Below are 22500 nucleotides of genomic sequence, written 5' to 3'. Positions count from 1 at the left end.
GTCGGTCTGGAAAGAACAAGTGTAAATAAATCAATCAATCAATAAAGACAGAGATGCATATAAATCTATTTGTACGGTGAAGTTCTCCTTTAATGCCCTGCCAACGAGTATCAAAGGTAAAAATATGAAGACTTACAGCAGGATTTCATTAACACATGAAGCGTACTCCTGAATGCTTTCAGAATGAGTCTCACTAGTTAATGCACTGCAAACTAATATCAACAAAGCTGACCTTAGCAGTTTGTTTATATTAAAAAATAATAATGATGGGGCGACATGGTGGCCTCACAGCAAGAAGGTCACTGGTTCGAGTCCCGGCTGGGTCAGTTGGTGTTTCTGTGTGGAGTTTGCATGTTCTCCCCGTGTTGGTGTGGGTTTCCTCCGGGTGCTCCGGTTTCCCCCACAATCCAATCACATGTGCTATAGGGGAACTGATGAGTCGTAGTGTGTGTAAGGGTGTTTCCCAGTACTGTGTTGCACCTGGAAGGGCATCCGCTGCATAAAACATATGCTGGAAAATTTGCTGGTTCATTCCACTGTGGCGACCCTTGATGAATAAAGGGGCTAAGCCAAAGGAATAAATGAATAATGAAATTAAATATATATTCCAACCAAGGTAAATGAAATAAGACTTTCTCCAGTAGGAAAATATAACAATTACTATAAAAATTCTTTGCCTTGTTTATATATATATATATATATATATATATATATTTTTTTTTTTTTTAATTATTTTATTAAAATTGCACAGGAGGCCTAATAATTTAGCTCGATTTACATCATGTTAGTTAAAGTAAAATGTGAGTTTAATGCAAATCTTTACCAGAGTGAATATTCATTAATTCATTTATCAATTTTCATTCGGCTTAGTCCCTTTATTCATCAGGGGTCGCCACAGTGGAATGAACCGCCAACTATTCCAGCATGTTTTACACAGCGAATGCCCTTCCAGCTGTAACCCAGTACTGGGAAACACCCATACACACTCATTTACACACACACACACACACTACGGCCAATTCAGTTAATCAGTTCCACTATAGCGCATGTGTTTGGACTGTGGGGGGAAACCGGGGCACCCAGAGGAAACCCAAACCAACACGGGGAGAACATGCAAACTCCACACAGAAACCCTACTGACCCAACTGGGACTCGAACCAGTGACCTTCTTGCTCTGAGGTTACAGTGCTAACCACTGAGCCACCATGTCGCGCTTTACCGAAGTGTTTATAAATATATATATATATATATATATATATATATATATATATATATATATATATATATATATATATATATATATATATATATATATATATATATATATATATATATATATATATAACCACTACAATGGTCATATTTATAACAAGTGACGCTGGTGACTCATGAGGATCAAAATATTGAGAAAATGGCCTATAAAATTGATCAAATTAAGCTCTTAGCAGTGCATACTACTAATAAACAAATAGAGTTTTGATATATTTACTGTGATAAATCTTCTTAAACATGATCTTTGCTTAATATCGTAATAATTTCTGACAAAAATCAATTATTTTAACTCATAAAATACTTTTTCTTTATTCTCTAGTGCCCAAACTTGGTCCTGGAGGGCCGGTGTCCTGCATATTTTAGTTCCAACCCCAATTAAGCACCCCTGAAGCAGCTAATCAAGCTCGTTTTAGGTATAGACCCAGGGTGGCTAACCCTGTTCCTGAAGATCTGCAGATTTCACTTGCCTGTGATTATCGAGTGCTGTTCAGGTCCTAGTTAATTGCTTCAGGTGTGTTTGATAAGGGTAGGAGCTCAACTCTGCAGGAAGGTAGATCTCCAGGAACAGGGTTGAGCAGCCCTAGTAAGTAGACCATTTCAATGTGGTCATGTCATTGGCTCATGAACAATTCCTGCTTGTTATCAAACTATTTTATAACTCTATAGTATACTTTTTTTATTCTCTAGTGCCCAAACTTGGTCCTGGAGGGCCGGTGTCCTGCATATTTTAGTTCCAACCCCAATTAAGCACCCCTGAAGCAGCTAATCAAGCTCGTTTTAGGTATAGACCCAGGGTGGCTAACCCTGTTCCTGGAGATCTACCTTCCTGCAGAATTCAGTTGCAACCCATATCAAAACACACTTGCCTGTGATTATCAAGTGCTGTTCAGGTCCTAGTTAATTGCTTCAGGTGTGTTTGATAAGGGTAGGAGCTAAGTCTGCAGGAAGGTAGATCTCCAGGAACAGGGTTGAGCAGCCCTGGTAAATAGACCATTTTAATGTGGTCATGTCATTGGCACATGAACATTTGCTGCTGTTATCAACTCTAACAAGAGGCTATTGAATCATATCTTAATGTTAAAACAGCGATCATAACAATATCAAGATGTGGCTCTTGTTGGATTCTCGGAAGCTCTCGAAATTAAAAATGTAAAACAGGAAATGCGTTGGGACCATTGTTTTTGTTTGCAACCCTCAAAATGGTGTATACTAAAAAACTTCCAGGCAGGTGTGTTGAAGGAAGTTGGAGCTAAACTGTGCAGGACTCCAGCCCTCTAAGACCAAGTTTGGACACCCGTGCTCTAGTATCCGATCTAGACTTTACCCATTTTTTTGTGACACTAGAGTCTAGGGTCACGTAAAATGGGTAAAGTCTAGATCGGATACGTGGTCCGATCTAGACTAATGTAGCAGCATTTTTTATGGCACTATATAACAATAATTAATATGTTTACAGCACTGTGACGGCTGAGCTGGGGCTAGACCAGGCATGGGCAAACTTGATCCTGGAGGGCCGGTGTCCCTGCAGAGTTTTGCTCCAACACTAATCAAACACACCTGAACACCCTAATTAGTGTCTTCAAGATCACTAGAAAGCTACAAGCAGGTGTGTTTGATTAGGGTTGGAGCAAAACTATGCAGGGACACCGGCCCTCCAGGATCGAGTTTGCCCATCCCTGGGCTAGACGTTAAAAAATACTATTTATTGGGTAATTTAATAGATAGCATAAATAATACTCAGTACAACTGCTGTTTTACATTACTGTGACGGGTGGGGTTTAGAGTCGGGGTCGACGTTAATAAAATACAATAAATTGGAAATTTCATAAATAATTCTCGTTAACTTCAGGCCACATCCATATCTGATCTAGCAACAACCCAATAAATGATGTTACTATATATAAAACTCCACTAATTAATGTGTTTCAGACTAAATGAATGCACTGTTGATGTTTTTATATGTTTTAATAGGAGATAAAAGGCTAAATTATTAGCATTATTGTATTAAAACTGTATTAAAACTGTTCATCAAAAATGAAGAAAACAAAACAATCTTTAAAACGGCACTCAAATAAAGATTTCGTCTAATAATTTAGTATATTATTTACTGTTTGTCCATGTTAGTTAACAGTGCATTAACATTGAATAACAACTATTATTAATATATACACACTATCTGACAGTAGTCTTGTGGCCTATCCAAGCTTTAGGAACAGTAAATAATATCTTGACTTCTAGTTGGTCATATGGTATCAGAAGTGTCTTATATGAAAGGTAAAGGCCTCTAGATGAGGCTTATTTGAGCACAATAAAATCTGATCATGTCTTGATTTTGACTGATTTCATTAGGACAGTAAGGTCTGACTCTGCTTAGACTAAAGTCTGCTCACTGAACCTTCAATAATGTCCAGTATAGAATATGTGCTCATGCTGCAGTGGAAACAGAATGAATATTGTGTCTGACTCCATCATGAGCTTGGAGGACTGCATCCATACATCTCTGACATGACTCAAATCACTGATTAATAAAGTCATCTGGAATGGTGAAGAAAGTGTTCTCCCAGAGTTCATCAAGAGTCTTTGTGTTCATCTTCAACGCCTCCTCCTTCATCTTACCCCAGACATGCTCAATAATATTCAAGTCTGGTGACTGGGCTGGCCAATCCTGGAGCAGCTTCTTTGCTTTCAGGAGCTTTGATGTGGAGGCTGAAGTATGAGAAGGAGCGCTATCCTGCTGGAGAATTTGCCCTCTCCTGTGGTTTGTAATGTAATGGGCAGCACAAATGTCTTGATACCTCAGGCTGTTGATGTTGATCATCCACTCTGCAGATCTCTCGCACACCCACATGCTGAATGGAACCCCAAACCATGATTTCTCCTTTACCAAACTTGACTGATATCTCTCAGAATCTTGGTCCATGCTGGTTCCAGTAGGTCTTCTGCAGTATTGGTGATGATTGGGATGCAGATCAACAGATGATTCAGCTGAGAAATCCACCTAGAACTAGAAGTCAAGTTATTATGTGTTGCTCTTACAACTGAGATCCACCACAAGACGACAAATCAGGTAGTGTAGATGTATCATCATTGTTTCATGTTAACAAATCCAACCTTATTGTAAAGCGTGACAGAACAGAATGTAGATTATTCAGTGTTTTGGTTTTATTTTGGCACCGCAGCGCCCTGTTCAGTGGGCGGAGCTTAAAGGGAAACGCCCTTGATCACATGACAGTGGAGCACCAATGAGAAACACAAAACACATGCACACTCTCGATCACATTATTGCTGTCACTCAACTTCAGCATCAGCCAATCAGGATCATCTCCTCTGTGATTGGACAGGAATGGTGGTGGGCGTGGCACTCGGTGTGCACTCTTGTCATTGGCTGAAAGTGTTTTTGATGAACACTGTGACATTTTACAGTAAGTCTGATTTGTTAACATTAGTTTCTGCATTCAGGAGCGTGAACTAACAGTGAGGAATAGAGTTTGCCATAACATTTGCTAATGAAAAATCAACTAATGGTAACAGATAAACTATATTGACTAATAAATGTAGTCAAAAAAGCTAATCTTAGTGTTAACTTGCCAATAAAAGTGATTTTAGTTTTGAATGAATGAAACCCTGTAGTGTTAATCAATAAAGTGCCATTAGTTAACATAATACTGTTATCACGCCTATGAAAGATATTAAAGGAACCACTTGCTTTTTAATGTGGATATGCTGAAATTAGCTTTAATAAATGCTTTAGAAGTATATAATATCAGTCAAGTACAATAATATTGCAATTTATGTTCAATTTTAGTACAATTTTTCATTAATTCATTTTGTTTTCAGCTTAGTCCCTTTATTAATCTGGGGTCCCCACTGCGGAATGAACCGCCAACTTATTCAGCATATGTTTTACGCAGCTGACGTCCTTCCAGCTGCAACCCATCACTGGTAAACACCCATACACTTCCATCCACACACATACACTAAGGACAATAGCGCATGTCTAAGGAGGAAGCCTACGCCAACATGGGGAGAACATGCGAACTTCACACATAAACGCCAACTGACCCAGCTGAGGCTCGAACCAGTGACCTTCTTGCTGTGAAGCGAGAGCACTACCTACTGCGGTCACACTGCACTCTTCTTCCCATAGACGTCTATTCATACGCAGGCAAATGCGTCAGACCGGAAACGCAAGGTTGTGCGTCAAGTTTCGCAGTTCATCGTGTTGGAAAGTTCAAGCTTGGTGAACTCTGACCTGCGAGATCACATCATGTGACTGCGTCAGACCAATCGAAGATCAAAACATGATCTTTCTGGACAGATATTTCAAATATGGAGCAATCGCTTGCTTTTTTTTTTACACGTCTAATCATCTTGTTTATTCCTGCTCCTTTTCACAGTGCTGTACGACAGAATTTCACAAGCTCAAACTCAAGTGTGCCGCAGCATTATTATTTAGAAATAAAGCAGAGGTGCTCACATTTTTATTTTGGATTCGAAATTTGAATCTGTTTTTAAACTAAACACATAAAAACACCTTTCTCGATAATTATAGAAGGAAACGTTTTAATTTTATATGCAAGTAAAATGTAGAGGATCTTTATTATATATTTGAAAACATTCTGTAATTGTGGATGTTCTCCCGATAAGGGGAAAAAAACGTTTAGAAATGAATCAGCTCTTTTGAATGAATCGATTGACAGAACAATTTATTGAATCAATCGTTAACCTTTTTTTTAGGATGATATTTGCTAGAATTTTATATATATATACACACACTGGCCACTTTATTAGGTACACCTGGTCAACTGCTCGTTAACGCAAATTTCTAATCCGCCATAATCACATAGCAGCAACTCAATGCATGTAGACATGGTCAAGACGATCTGCTGCAGTTCAAAGCGAGCAAGAAAGGGGATTTAGGTGACTTTAAACGTGGCATGGTTGTTCAGACGGGCTGCTCTGAGTATTTCAGAAACTGCTGATCTACTGGGATTTTCAGCAGCAGACCACCACACCGGGTGCCGCTCCTGTCAGCTAAGAACAGGAAACTGAGGCTACAATTCACACAGGCTCACCAAAACTGGACAATAGAAGATTGGAGAAACGTTGCCTGGTCTGACGAGTCTCCATTTCTGCTGCCACATTCAGATGGTCGGGTCAGAATTTGGCCTCAACACCATGAAAGCATGGATCCATCATGCCTTGTATCAGCGTTCAGGCTGGTGGTGGTGGTGTAATGGTGTGGGGGATATTCTTTTCCCCCGTTTGGGTCCATTAGTACCAATTGAGCATCGTGTCAACGCCACAGCCTACCTGAGTATTGTTGCTGACCATGTCCATCCCTTTATGAGCACAGTGTCTCCATCTTCTGATGGCTACTTCCAGCAGGATAACGCACCATGTCATAAAGCGTGAATCATCTCAGACTGGTTTCTTGAACATGACAATGAGTTCACTGTACTCAAATGGCCTCCACAGTCACCTGAGCTCAATCCAATAGAGCACCTTTGGGATGTGGTGGAACGGGAGATTGGCATCATGGATGTGCAGCCGACAAATCTGCAGCAACTGTGTGATGCTATCATGTCAATATGGAGCAAAATCTCTGAGGAATATTTCCAGTAGCTTGTTGAATCTCTGACATGAAGGATTAAGGCAGTTCTGAAGGCAACTGGAACCTGTTACTAGTAAGGTGTACCTAATAAAGTGGCCAGTGAGTTTATATATATATATATATATATACGAAATAAAGCAGTGTTGCACAAATGTTCCTTTAAATTTGAATGATTAAAACTGATTTATAAAGACCCGCTTTTTGAATGAATTGATTGAATTGAGTTTATGAATTGATTAACCCTTTATAGGGTGAAGAACCATGTATGCTTTAATAATTTAATAAACGCTAATAACAAAATATGTATATACTTATATTAAAAAATTCATTAATACTGAAGCAGTGATTATTAGTTAAACTGATTATTTATGAAGACCTGTTCAGAAATGAATCAGCTGTTTTGAATGAATCATTTGAATGAATGATTCAGTGAATCACTCATTAACCCTTTATTGGGTGAAGAACCATATTTGGCAACTTCATAAAAACTGAATACAATATAATAGATTTTTTCCAAGTCATAAAAGTGCACAAGTCTTGTAATAACCCCCAGCAACACCATTGTTTTCCCCCACTAATTTTTTTGTGTGCGTCTTGTGTCGGTCAGTAAAATATTGAATTATCATTATATAAATAAACCATACTGCAGCGTCTGTCAGTATTGCACAGCCCTGTTTCTGAATATGCTCCACTGTTAGCTGACAGATGTTAACAAATGCAAACTTGTTGTAAAGTGTCACCAAAAGATCTGCTGTTTATTGTGGATCTGAATGCAATAAGAGTGTGTCCAGATGCAGAAATGTTCAGAATTAAAGCACAAAGAGTGTGTGATAAAAGATGTTGATGTTTGGGGTGGATAGTAAAGTCATTTCCCTTGTGTGTGTGTTTTTTTCGGTTTCTGAAAACTAAAAGAACTGGTCTCCGTCACAAGTATAAAATCAACTACATCTGCTGTGGTAAAAACCATCATCGCCTGGCAGACCAAAGGAGAAACTCATGGCCAAGAGCACAGAATACGTCAGTTTTTGTCAAAAAAAAAAAAAAAAGATGCACAAATATCCACAGATCGGGTCGCTTCTGTAAATCCATGAGAGTGGCATCTGCTGATTCCAGATCAGATGTGCAGCAGCTCAGTCTGTTGTTCAGTGTCTCAGTAAAGTCTGACAGAGATTCACTACGGCCGATGAAACCTGCAGAGAACACAAGTCTGTGAGGCTGATACACATCCCATAACAATCCATCCATCTATCTACAGTACTGTGAAAAAGGGTCTGTCTGTCTGTCTACAGTAGTGTAAAAGAGTATATTTGCCCCTTAAATTTTTTCAGATCATCAAACTAATTTCAATATTAGTCAAAGTCATTAGTCAAAAATAAATAAATAAATGAAGGCTATGGAGTGGCCTAGTCAAAGTCCTGATCTGAATCCAATTGAGATGGGTTGGCATGACCTTAAAAAGTGGTTCACGCTGGAAATCAATCGATCTATCTATCTATCTATCTATCTATCTATCTATCTATCTATCTATCTATCTATCTATCTATCTATCTATCTATCTATCTATCTATCTATCTATCTATCTATCTATCTATCTATCTCACATCATGCTGTTTAAAAAAGAAATAAATTATATATATACATACATACATACATACATACATACATACATACATACATACATACATACATACATACATACATACATACATACATACATACACACAGGGCTTGACATGAACGTTTTTGATCAGCAGCCACTGTGGCTAGTAGTTTTCCAACATTACTAGCCACTCGCCGTTTTCACTAGCCACAAGTTTATTGTTGTAAATATATATTTTATACACATAAATATGACTTTGACCTGCTGAAATGACTTGATTTAGATTTTGCGTTATCTCCACATGCCTCCTCATTCATTTCACTTATTGTGTGTGGTGTATGAGCTCAATAATCAGAGCAAATGCTCATGGTTTCATAGTATTACAGTTAGTTTTTATTTCACATAATATTTAGAGCTTAAAATGAAGGATTTACCAAATTTATCTCTGACCACACCAAACATAAACAATTAATTCTTAGCCACAAATTTTAAATGAGTCAAAACAAGCAAATATCCTCTCATTCGGTATTCACCTGCTTTGCTCGTGCGAAGTTGCGAATGCAATTATTTTTGTCAGTCATGTTGCTTCTCAATTCTAAGATCGCCTTTGCATGCATATTGGACCATCCTTATTGTCGTACCCTCCTTTTAAGAATTATTATCTGGGGAAATTATTTTCAACCAGCCAAAGTGGCTAGTGGGAGTGTCTATCTTACCCGCCACTGCTGAAATCTACCCGCATTTGGCGGGTGTTAATGTAAAGCCCTTTATATATATACAGTATAAAGACTGTGGAGTGACCTAGTCAATGTCCTGACCTGAACCCATTCTTTGGCTTGACCTTAAAAAGGCGATTCATGCTGAAAAAACCCTCCATTGTGTTGATATATAATGAGCTATATTTGTTGTTCCACAGATTTTGAGTATGTATTAAAAACAGACTTAGCATATCTATCTATCTATCTATCTATCTATCTATCTATCTATCTATCTATCTATCTATCTATCTATCTATCTATCTATCTATCTATCTATCTATCTATCTATCTATCTATCTATCTATCTATCTATCTATCTATCTATCTATCTATCTATCTATCTATCTATCTATCTATCTATCTATCTATAGTGGTGTGAAAAAGTGTTTGCCCTCTTACTACTACAATTTTTTTTCCAGGTTTGTGACACTTTTAATGTTTCAAATCATCAAACTAATTGAAATATTAGTCAAAGATAACACATCATGCAGTTAAAAGGCCTTGGAGTGGCCTAGTTGAAGTCATAATTATTAGCCCTCCTGAATTATTAACAACCCTTTCCCCCCAATTTCTGTTTAACAGAAAGAAGATTTATTTTCAGCACATCTCTAATCATAATAGTTTTAATAACTCATCTCTAATAACTGATTTATTTTCTCTTTGTCATGATGACAGTAAATAATATTAGACTAGATATTCTTCAAGACACTTCTATACAGCTTAAAGTGACATTTAAAGGCTTAACTAGGGTAATTAGGGTAAAGTTAGGGTAATTAGGCAAGTCATTGTATAACGATGGTTTATTCTGGAGACAATGAAAATATATATTGCTTAAGGGGGCTAATAATATTGACATTAAAATGGGTTTCAAAATATTTAAACCTGCTTTTATTCTAGCTGAAATAAAACAAATAAGAAGAAAAAATATTAGAGGAAATACTGTGAAAAATTCCTGAATCTGTTAAACATCATTTGGGAAATATTTATAATAAAAAACATTCACAGGAGGGCGAATAATTCTGACTTCAGCTGATAATCGCTTTGAATAATTGTGATTATAATTATGACCAAAATAATGGTGATTATGATTTTCCCATAATCGAGCAGCCCTAATCCCAACAGGGAAAATGAGGCAAAACAGCCACTAACATAACGAAAGGGTAGTTGATTTGAACAATACACAAGGGTTAAAAAGGCAGTTTATGCTGGAAAATCCTTCAATGTGGCAGAATTACAACAATTCAGCAAAGATTGGTGGGCCAAAACTCCTCCACAGTGCTGGAACAGACTCGCTGCAAATTATGGAGTACGCTTGATTGTTTTCTCTTAATAATAAAAACCTGCATGATGTTGCAACACAAATGCAAACCCCTTTTCACACCACTCTATCAGAAAGTAACTGTACGTCTTTACATCTTGAGCTCAAGAAAAGCTCAACAAATTTACAATCAAATAAATCTAGAGTTTGTAGTTTAGTTTTTTAAAGTGTACATATTTGCAGAAACAGAACAGCTAAGTATGAACTTTTATTAAATAGTAACTGGACATCTGTAATAAATAAAACAAACCACTGTGTGTGTGTGTGTGTGTCTGACCTGGTTAGATGTCGACTGGACTCGTGAACCTCCATTTCTGAGCTCTTGAACTCGTTGAGCTCTTTGCGTATGGCAGCCTGTAAGAGACAAAATACACAAAACTCAAAACCAAGCAGAATCAGCCTCGCTGTGAGACAATAAACTGATAAAGTCACTCTCTTAAGCAGTCAAGTCATCAGGCCTCGGCTTTTTATGTAAGAATAGGTAGAGAGGAAATGCTCAGGGTTGAATGATTTGTGTAAAACACACATATATTTATTCTCAATTAAAATGATCAATTTAACTGTAGTTTTTAAAAGAGTTTTAGGTATGCTGTTTTTGTTTGTAATGTTTCACAATGGGGAAAAAACTGCAAAAATAGTAAACATAGGGCTGATTTATGAATGAAATAAGCTACGTTTGTCAAAAACTAAAACTTTAATGAAAGACTTCGCAATAAAAACACTAATTATATCAAGTTATCTCTCAAAAACAATGTTTGTATGTGCATTTAGGGTTCTCATCATCTAATAATTAAGTCTAATTATTCGTTAAACATGTAACATTTAGAATTATTTTGCATTAATAATGGATTAATTACATTTGTTGTATATCATTCCAGATTAAATAAAATGAATGCAAAAGGTAAGAAATGTACCTGCAATTCTGAATATATATATATATATATATATATATATATATATATATATATACACACATACATATACATATATATATATACACATATACATATACATATATATATATATATATATATATATATACACATATACATATATATATATACACATATATATAATATATATTGTATATAAACATTTATAATTTGATCATTACAAACGTCATTGTTATATTATGATATTATGATTAAATCAATTATGATTATATTAAAGAAAATTCCACTTTATTACAATTATAACTGGATAAAATATATATTATATTTATTTTTAAATCAGCGAGGTCTATGGTTAGTTGAATGGTGTTTTTGTAATTGTATGATTAGTGTTGCTGGTAAAGCAGCAGGCGATTGACCTTATCAGCAGCGGTCAGTCTGGTCCAGGGTTTGTCTGCTCGCCGGTCGTAATCCTGAGCTTCTGCCACTTCCACATAATCACTGAAGCGGATGAGGATTTTAGCCTCTCGGAGCTCCTCTACAGTGGGTCTCTGACTCAGCTGACAAAACACAACCGACAACCGTCACTCATGTACACACACAAATTATATATATATATATATATATATATATATATATATATGTGTGTGTAACTAAATAATACAAACATTTGCATATTAGTTAATAATAATAAGTAGGGATGCACTGATCCCAATACTTGGATCGGATTTCGGTTTGATACCGCATATTTTTGCTGGATCGGGTCTCGGCCAGCTGGTACCGATCCAAATCTTGCACATGCATTATATTCTGTGTTTATAAGCCAACAAAAGCCATTAAGGTAACCTATTATAAGGCACTAGAACGTTGTCATGTAGGCTACTATATCCCAAATGTTCTGAAGCTTTCTATAGTTTAATGTGTAGTACAGATGAAGATTCACATGCTTAAATTCATGTTCAGTTCAGCGCTTCCCTCCGCTGCTCCTGTCACTCCTCCTCCATTCATTCACAATTCAAACTGCATGTCTTGTTCATGACAACAGGAAGAACTTTCTCCAAGACTAATTGTTTCTGTTAATATAAATAATCAGTGGAGAAATGCATTTAGTTCTGCATTAAACGGGTTCATCTTGACCTGCAACATCGAGATCATTGCTGTTTCTACATCATGTTGCGCTGTGACTGTTAGATCAGATCGCATTCACAACACTGGAGTAGAGAGGGTTAATACCTGCTCTTCACACACAAAGTAGGCCTACCTGAAACTTTAAATTAGAAAAGCCTCAATAATACATTGGACGGATCCTCAGCGCACTCATTTCTTCCATTTAAGCTGCTGTTTTGCAAATGTCTGCAGGTACCAGATGGCTGTGCACTGTGTCTCTGATGCATCAAGCGCTTTCATTCACATGCCAGCTGCATGCGCAGACGCGACGTGCGCCGCTCCGTAAGTTTATTCTCACAATGAGTTTGTTCTCTCATCCTTCAACCTGAGTTTATTCTACCGAGGGGAATACTTTCAGTGCTGCGAATAGTTTGTAAAGCCTGGCTCATTGTGGTCAAAGTAGCTGATTAAATTAATAAAAGTGAAACTGACAGTGCAATATGGATTGTCATTAACAGACAATTATTGAGCCTAATATAGGCGACTCTGAAACTGTGAAGATTTCACTGTCATTTTATTTATATTCATATTTTATTTAACAGAGCAGTTTGTGTTTTGGAGCTGAAGCATATCAGCAGTCCTTGTTTTGAACTTTCTCCGTCTCACTCACGGCGAGATTTAGAGAGGGATTATTAAGTAAAACTGGCCTCAAACGGTTTAGTTTAGTCTGCATCAAACCTGCAGGAAAATATCAGGCTTTAATTTAATAAAATTAATACATTTAATAAAAGGCTGATTATTTTATCAACGATGTCAACAGTAGCCTATAGCAGATTTCAAAGAAAAACCTTAATATTAAAAAGGAAAAGACAATATCACATCGAATGCTCAAATAATGTAGCCTAGTTTACAGCAAGCATGTTTTAGTTAGATTGTGTCGTCTGTCATGTATACCTATAGGTCTGTTATTTTTTACTAATGATGATATAATATTTGAGTTTAGCTCCAGAGTTATAGAAGCTGCTCATTTCGGTGAATTTTGCCAACTGACAACCGCCGCTCGTTAACCGAATGTTAACCGATTAATATTAAAATATTGCTTAATAAAGCAGGGTGAATCGGCTTTCAGCTACTACGCCCCTCGCTGCTGGAATCAGCTTCCAGAAATGATCAGATGTGCTCCAACATTAGACACATTCAAATCAAGACTGAAAACACATCTGTTTAGCTGTGCCTTTACTGAATGAGCACTGTGCTACGTCCCAAAGATCGAACTACTATGTTTTTCTCTGCTTTTTATCTGCTTTTATTTTATTTTATTTTTACCATTTCTATTATTGGTTTTTATTTCTCTTATAATTGTTTCTTTTATTCCTGTTTATGTAAAGCACTTTGAATTGCCACTGTGTATGAAATGTGCTATAGAAATAAACTTGCCTTGCCTAATAAAAAAAATTATTGACGTGCCTATTTTGTGTGTCACATTAAATAACTGATGTATTTAACATGCGAACAGCATACAGAACATAACAGAGCATCTTCACGCACCTGCAGTGTTTTCAGCAGCATAGTAAAACAGAATAAACTAATCAAACAGAATAAAATAAATCCTGCTCTAGATCTTTCACTTAAATGACAAGCTTACAGTAGATTACAAAATGAAAACACTGACTGAAGGCTTTTTAAGAACCGGCATATGCTGTGTGTCCAATCATGTTTTTTTCTTCTGTCAAAGAAAAATATCAGGCTACCTCAAATAGATCGCTCCATGGAAAATATGCATTTAATTAACGCTCTGCTGTTAGTATTATATTACAAAACCTCTGTCAACATGTTTAACAGAAGTCATTAGTTTAAAGACTATGTTTTAATTATGATCATGACTTATTTCCTCTGTCTCACTCATGGTTCATCTGTGCGCACTGTGTGTAATGAAAGACAATTGAGCTGTAAAGCTCATATGTTGACTTTTTGTAAAGTATTGGCTACTACATAACATATAACAATTTTGTTGTTCACATATGATATTGCATTAATTTGCATACATGTTTTATAAGCTGTAAAATGAAAGCCTCAGTTTGGTGCGAAGTTCATGCAAAAATCAAGAAAAATTTGTATTTGTTTGATTGGTAGATTCGGCTATGTGGGCTATTTAAAAATGTATATTATAGAAGAACTGTTAATAACTGTTAATATCTGTAATTTTCCAAATGGAAAAAGGTTGATTTGTTGGTTGTAGCCTACACTAAATCATCTATAGCCTATTTGTTGAGTTTATAACGCGGCTCCAGGCAGCACAGAGGCCATCAGCATCAGCGCTGGTTCGTCAACTCGTCTGTGTCAATCTGTGACCAGAGAAATCCTTCTTTTATTTTGCTTCTTTGACAAAACACATCTGTAGGCACGTGTGGTTGCACGTTACAGATAATGCACGAGCTTTTCCATTCCAAAAGCGCAAGGTGCACCGCACTGCCTTTATTGATGACAAGAAAAAAGATGCGCAGTGCTCTTTTATATGTCACTGGGAAAGACTGAATCAGCCGAGCTGTATTGTGCGCGAGTGTTGCTGTCAATGTTGTTATAATTGTAATTTTTAAAAGCATTATGATATTCAAGATTTGTAAAGTTATACAGGTTTGAGTGACTTAAAACAGCGACCACAAGTCTCTCCTCCATCATTAAAAGCTCGGCGTAGTTGTCTTGACAACACTGCTGTCACCTCTAAGGAAACCCCGCCTCTGCTTTCATTTGATTGAAGAATGAAAAAGACGCGACTGAGGTAAACATGCTTTTTCCACTCGAGCACACATAGCGCACAACAGCAAAACGGTAGTAAACCATTCAAAAGATGCACCTCTCAGTCTTAACGCAAAGAGCGTGTTTGCTGTGATCGGCCCCTTATGCAGCCATGTATATAGTAGATTATATGCTAACCAAAACAAAAACAAAAATGACACAATATCGGGATCGGAATCGATTGATACTCAGAATTTTGGTATCAAGATCGGATTCAAAAAATGGTATCAGTGCATCCCTAATAATCACTGAAATTAATATAAACATATATTTACACACATTTACGTAATAAATAAATAAACTCAATGATGGCCTTAAAATCTGCGGGCACAGATTCTGAGTGGAACTACTCAGGGGGATCAAAGCAATGTCCCCACGAGGTCAAAAATTTACTAATATATGCTATTTGCCCACAACGTGATTAATACCAGGACCACACACACATACACACACACACACGCAAGCACGCACGCACGCACGCACAGTTTCTGATTTAATCTCACCTTCCTGGAGAGCCTCTTCTTGAGCTCCCGTTTCTCCTCCAGCTCCTCCTGCTCATTACGAGCTGAAGCAGAAAACAACAGTAAACACACACAAACACACACACATTTGAAAGCAGACTGACTGAGAAAAGGAGGATGATGATGAAGATGCGTACGTTTGAGGATGTTCCTCTGCTCCAGCTCTTCTGCTGACGGCCTCTGACTGAGACGCCTGCACACACACATACACACACAGACTTCACTTAGAGGACAAACAACACTAATCCAAACCACTGCTATTGTTGTACTAATGGTCCAGTGAAGTGCATTTTTATTCAATGTTTGTCATACTTTTTAGGGGTTTTCAGCTTTAATGTTATAGGACAGTGGAGATACAGACAGGATAGTGTGGGGAGCAGAGAGAGAGGGAAGATCAGCATAGGACATTGAGCTCACAGTGAACACTGTAGTGCCACTATAGACTGTGAAAGATATGAACAGCAAATATGAAGTATGAGCAGCCATACTTTGACTATGCTGCAGCTTTTTGGTACAGCGGTTGTTCTATAAACATGACAAATAAATTGCAGACGGCCCAAAATAAGTTGTGTAGAATTGTTATGAAAGTAACTCCACTGACACATTTAAATAATGAACATTATAGCCAAAGTAATGTTTTAAAAGTTGAGAATAGGGTCAAATTTTTAAAATTAGTGATGGTTAGTGAGGTACATTGTCATTCTACAAGAGCGTGTAGCAGGGACATTTACCCATTTAGATTTAGGAGTGAATCAGGTAGAAATTCTTTGTTATGTACGAGCTCTGCTGCTTGGAATGTTTTGCCCACGATTTTTAAAGAGATTCAAATTGAGAGTGTTTTTAAAAGGGGAATTAAATAGTGGTTGTTTTACAGTTGAAGTTGAGGATTTTATTGTGCCGAGTCGCTGAGCTGATGATGTTTGCACTCCATTTATGATTTGCTCGTTCAATTTTAAAGAATATCGAGGACCACAATGGAAATAAGCCTGTGGCTTTTTTGTTTACTTTATCCTCGACAGTTTTTGAAATAATGTATGAATTGGTCTGACTGGACTTGTTTGGATATTTTTGTTAGAATTGTCAAATAAAATCAATCAATCAATCAACGTAGTATCCGTGAAGTCACCCGTAGGTTTCTGAAGAACATAAAAAAAGCTACAAGTAGACGTGGCCAACCGTCGCCATTTTGTTCGCACATCATTGCACTGACCGGGGGATACCAAACAAGGGCGAAGAGGTGGAGCTACAGACACCTGCTAGCATTTTGCTCCGACAGGCTTTTCTTTTGGAGAAACTCTTAATACTTCATTACCTGCGACTCGTTTGTGTTCTGAACACATGTGCTTGGTTGTTTACTATATTAATAAAGTGTTTAGTCTTTTAAAAACACTGTTGTAACACAATGAGCCACTAAGCATTGTTCTTATGACGTTTTCAACAGGAGGAAAATGCGAAATACGTCCAAACACTTCAGATATAATGTGTGTTAGTAAATGCAAGACTATTGATAAACTCCAGCATAACACTGTATGACAACGCTTCAGATGACTGTTCTAGAGCCTACAGCTAATCAATCTGTCACATTCTGGAGCGCATTACAGATCTAAAGAACAATATAAATGATCTTAAATAAAACATATACATTTATAGAGATGGTATACAAGCATATAATTTCCTCACCTGGGAAATGGAGGCCATGTGAATGGTTTGTGAGCACAATAAAGTGCACACAGCATCTCATATCATCTGATAATTGTAGGAAATAATTCCTAAACGCAACTGAGTGTGTAAAGAAACATAAAACAACCCAAATATACGATGAATATGCCGAGTTCAGCGGCTAATCAGCCGGATTCAGCTGAGGTGAAGTGATGACCAGCGCGACCTAGCTGTCACTCAAGTGGCCACGCCCTTAATTATGCAGACTTATTATAACCTAATATAAACCAAATGGATGAGTTATGAATAAATTCATCCCCCCCCCCCCCCCCCTCACAGTTGTCATGGAGGGTAATAATAGCTATATGCACCAAGTCGTTCTTTGTACCAGGCTGTAAACACCTTTTTTTCTGCTGTAAAGTCGGCCATTTTAACAGTGGGCTCAATAGAAATCTGCTCTATTATGGAGCCAGGACTAGTGGAAGTTCCATGAATTGCAGTTTCAGATTCTTCTGTATTTGCTTCATGAGGGAGAGCGGGAGGTTGCCGCTCGAGTGCCACATGTCTTATATGGATCAAATGAAAATCTATGAGAAGCTTCTTGAAGAGCATTTGTACCTCAGGTACTGATTATGGGCTTTATTCAGTGTTAGATGCTACCAATGTGCGTTTAAATATCATTTTACATGATGGTTATTGCCGTACTACTGAAAGCAGCAGCAGATAGTTCACCTCAGATCTCGAAAATAAAATAACTAGACGCTTTGCAAATGAAAGTCAAAACTGTGACATCAGTCACTCAGTAGCCTATTAATGATGTTATTGAGTGTTAAAGGTGCTGTGTGTAAATTTCCAACTCTTCTAAAGCATAAAAACACCATCATATGATGGCAGATATTTCAGAATCATGCTCAGTGGACATTGTGTTTATCTGAGAAACAATGCTGAAGTCAAATATTCTGCTTTGAACATGTACATTACAAGCCGGAACGGCTGCCTTTGTTTTGGTTATTTAACCCGCCCACTGCCAGTTTAGCCAATTATATGTCAGCATTCCGGGTTGCCTTGCTGGAAAACAGTAAATTTCATTCATTCAGTGAGGAAGGCTCTAAAAGTATGTGTCCTTGACCGAAATGTGACCTCTAGTGGACAGTAGCAGACTCCAAAATGAGACGCAGATTCAGAGGTTATTAATTAGCAAATAATAATATAAACATTACGAGTGTAAACATTAGGCGAGCCGGTTACATTGTAACCCCGTGTCCAAACAACACGCTACGTGACGAGATACACAGTGATAAGTAATCAGGCTGTTTGCACCAGATGAAACACAACAGAAATGTAAACACAGCCAATCAGAAGCACAGAATAGTGCACTCACTGCACTCCAGCCATATGGTAAGGTTTATAATCTAATGCTGTGTTCACACCAGACGCGGAAGAAGCGTCAAGCGTGAGTGATTTACATGTGAAGTCAATGCAAAGGCGCAAATAGAGATCCTGTGGCGCGATACGCGTGAAAATCGTGGCGCGAATGATGCAACTTAACGTGCAAATCACTCGAGTTCGAAAATCTGAACTTCAGCGGATATTCACGCCGCGTTAACCAATCAGAAGCTTGCTCTTGTGGGGGTGTGACTGTGACGTAGCGCCTGTTGGTATCCCAGGGGAAAATCCTCCTGCCTACACTGACAACAGTTCATCCAACTGGGCTCGGCTCAGTCAGAAGCACCGCTGAAAGCTTCCATCATCCAGGTTCAGTTTCTGGAGGAGTTTATGAGCTCACAGAGCTGGATGCACCTCTGAAAGGATCTAGTGGACTCAGACACGATCCTAAACGTATCGACGCTGTTTTTCAGCCTTCATAAAGCACATAAACACTGTTATTTTCTCAATAAAATCCATGTTAGCCAATTAGCAACGAAGCTAGAGTCACTGGGCAGACAGAAGCCCTGCCCATCAAGCAAATCTGCGTCTGTTCTGAAGTGAATTTGCCGCGCGAATAAAGTGGATTTGACATGCGAATGAAGCGGGGTTTGATGTGCGAATAAAGCAAGTAAACTCAAATGTTCACGCGACTATTTACACGCGAATAGCTGACGGTGAAACAGCATAATGAATACATATTAAACCTCTATAACACGATTAAATGTAGATGCTGAATCACTGATATGTGTTGATTTACACGGAGTCACAGTTCTGAAGATCAGTTTCAGATGGTTTATTTTATTGTCCAGATCTGAGGTGAACTATCTGCTGCTGCCTTTAGTAGTACAGCAATAAATGTGTTGTGAAATGGCATTCAGCAGAGCCGGCCCAAGGCATAAGCGAACTAAGCGGCTGCTTAGGGCCCCGTGGCCACCAGGGGGCCCCCAAGAGTGCACGAAATGAATGAGTGACTTTTCGTTTTATGTTTGTTTGTTGGGTTATGGATAAGGGGTGGGACAAAACATATGCCCATTTATCATGTTATTTCCGGCCGCGATACATACTCTGGCGCCAAGTATCTATACTTATCTAAATTTACAAAAGATATGAATTAATTAATCAGTCTTTCACACTGACTGCAACATATTACCGCTTTAAATACAGTACACTCAGCCACCACCAGGCGCTTCCCATAACAGCAGATCATCAGAGACACACCGGCGTCATGTAAACAGCTGACAGGTGAGCCATTGCAATGGTGGAAATCTCAGGCATACGGATATTCTTCTGTCCAAGCTGGACCAAGGTATTTGTGTTTCAGACATCCAGCTCCCCCGAATTTTCCGCTAGTTTCTTCCTCACAGACGCGCTTTCACTTCGCTATATTGCTCGCGCGTGCCCGCGGGCGGTGCTGTGACTTAAATGTGCTCAAACATTTTAATTCCGCCAAATATGTATTAGATAAAGATATCAATAGGGGGTGAACATAAAATTTAAAAGGCCTTGCGTTTATTTAAGCCTTACAGATTTTGGCAAAGTCTTGTAGATGGTATTTTGGCTAAAATATTAGAGTAATTAAAAAATCTTTTTAAATAGATGAGTAAATAACTGATGTTCTCCACTGCCGAAAACTTCATACGCGATCAGAGGAGTCTGTTCTCACCTCTCAGAGCATTCTGATCAGTTAAAGAAAAAATATTAATGCATTAAAAATATTACAAATATTTAATGCATGATTGTTTATTCAAAATAAACCAGAGCTAAGCATAAAAAAGTTTCCATGTTTTCATAAAATAAGTTCATCAAGTTGTTTTAAGTTTACAGAAAACTAGAAAGCCTTTTGATGCACTTTTTCCTTTTTGCATTTTTTTATAATTTTTTTTTCATTTTTGATGCATTTTTTTCATGATATATTTGTGATTGGTTTTCTGTTGATTTATCGCATAATCACTGATATCGTGATTGAAGCAACAGTGCAGCAAAACGCTTCATAAACTTGGTGATAAAAAATAAGCTTCTGATTTATACATTTGTTTCAAATTTCTTATTACACAGCCATGAACTATGGATGGTAAATACACTGCAAAAATGATTTTCTTTCTTCTTTTTTTGTCTAGTCCAAATATATAAAAAAAATTTAACCAATAAACATTTTCTAGACAGATTTTTAGTCAAAATTATGTGTTTTTTTTTTTCATAAAAAAGCTCAATAATCTGCCAATTAGGGTAAATAAAAGAATATTGTTTTTGGTTTTAAATAAGATTATTTTACTTATCTCATTGGTGGATTAATTTGTTCACTTTACAGAAAAAAATGCACTTAATTTATAATTATTTATGAAAACTGAGTTTTTTTTTCTAGATATTTAGTAATATGCTATATGCGAATATGTCTACAAAATGCTTCCTGATTTAATTTGAATTTGATGTAAATAGTTTTAAGCTATTTGAACTACAAAATGCATTTATGTTAACATTTATCCATTTAAAAAAAACTATTTTTATTGTCACTATTTTTGACTGTTTGGCAGCGTTTTGTGACTGAATAATAATAATAATAATAATAATAATAATAATAATAAGTATGCTATTGGCTACTTCCAACTGTTTTTGTTTCTGTCAACATTAATTACAGCTTAGATTAATGTTTTGTGTCTAATTGTTTAGTTTTGTGGCATCAATAGGCAGTTGATCAGTAGGCAGTTGTTTCTGCAGTATAATATTTGGAATTGTCTTTAAACATATTTTATGATTTAAGTAACACAACTACAGCAAATAAAATCGATAATGCATGTTTTAAATTTACAGTGTGCGAATAATCAAGGATCAATGATAATTTGTCACATTGTTTGCACCAACGGGGCCCCAACTAAAATCCTGCTTAGGGCCCCCTGAAGGCTTGGGCCGGCCCTGGCATTCAGACTCACATTATAAGCATTTAACACTGAGAAAAGCACATGAGGTGTACTCGAACTGAACATTATCAGTTTTCTGTTGTTCAGCTGTCAGAAATAGCTTATAAAATATTAATTTCAGGTGTTGATTAGGACAAAAACTCCTTTTATTATGGAAAATATTCCTTCTAATGCGTGTCGTTGCTTTTATTTAGAACACGACTTAAATCAGCCTTTAGGCTCGACAGGCACACTTCTGTTGGTATCGTCAATCTGGCAACCTGCCCTTCTGTGTGTTTTGAACCAGGTGTGCAATACCTAGTTCAACCACTGGGTGTCACTTACACACCGCACCTTTATTGGGAGTGCAGTGTGTGCTATTTAAACGCCTCATGTGTTGTGCTGACAGACAAATTGCGTGTTGCTGGAATCTAGTGCAGTACATATTTTTATTAATTTAAAATATTTAACATTAACATTTGTTTCAAGCAACAAAAATATCCTGTAGAGGATTTCAGTTTTAGTTTCAGTGAACTATGTGAGTGTGTGTTCTTCTGACCGGGTGAGTTTGGTGCCGATCTGCTGTCTGGACTCGAGTCTCTCCTGGTCGCTCATCATGGGCAGGATGTTTTTATCCTCCAGC

At 37.3% G+C, this 22500-nt stretch overlaps 3 protein-coding genes across 6 annotated transcripts in view; 2 read left to right on the top strand and 1 right to left on the bottom strand.

Annotated features, from left to right (window-relative positions):
* Nucleotides 1-68, top strand: part of tbc1d7 (TBC1 domain family, member 7) — a 19762-nt gene extending 19694 nt beyond the window's left edge. The window contains exon 8 of the mRNA XM_056481772.1: nt 1-68. This exon is cut by the window's left edge and continues 1340 nt beyond it. The gene's annotated coding sequence lies outside the window, so the exon portion shown is untranslated.
* ctsbb (cathepsin Bb) overlaps nt 1-22500 on the top strand; it is a 245400-nt gene that overhangs the window by 167422 nt on the left and 55478 nt on the right. The gene's annotated exons all lie outside the window — the stretch shown is intronic.
* Nucleotides 4341-22500, bottom strand: part of phactr1 (phosphatase and actin regulator 1) — a 66585-nt gene continuing 48425 nt past the window's right edge. For all 4 annotated transcript variants that reach the window (XM_056481770.1, XM_056481768.1, XM_056481767.1 and 1 more), the window contains exons 8-13: nt 22417-22500; nt 16014-16069; nt 15859-15920; nt 11872-12012; nt 10840-10916; nt 4341-8076 (exon numbers count right to left, since the gene is read on the bottom strand). The exon at nt 22417-22500 is cut by the window's right edge and continues 73 nt beyond it. In XM_056481770.1, coding sequence (XP_056337745.1) covers nt 8061-8076; nt 10840-10916; nt 11872-12012; nt 15859-15920; nt 16014-16069; nt 22417-22500 — 436 coding nt within the window. In that variant the 3' untranslated portion in view covers nt 4341-8060. The remainder of the gene's footprint in view (nt 8077-10839; nt 10917-11871; nt 12013-15858; nt 15921-16013; nt 16070-22416) is intronic.

Source organism: Danio aesculapii, chromosome 20 (genome assembly GCF_903798145.1).
Source record: "Danio aesculapii chromosome 20, fDanAes4.1, whole genome shotgun sequence".
In the NCBI taxonomy this organism is placed as follows: Eukaryota; Metazoa; Chordata; class Actinopteri; order Cypriniformes; family Danionidae; genus Danio; species Danio aesculapii.
The sequence above is the reverse complement of the archived record's forward strand: the minus strand, read 5'-3'. Positions and strand labels throughout refer to the sequence as shown.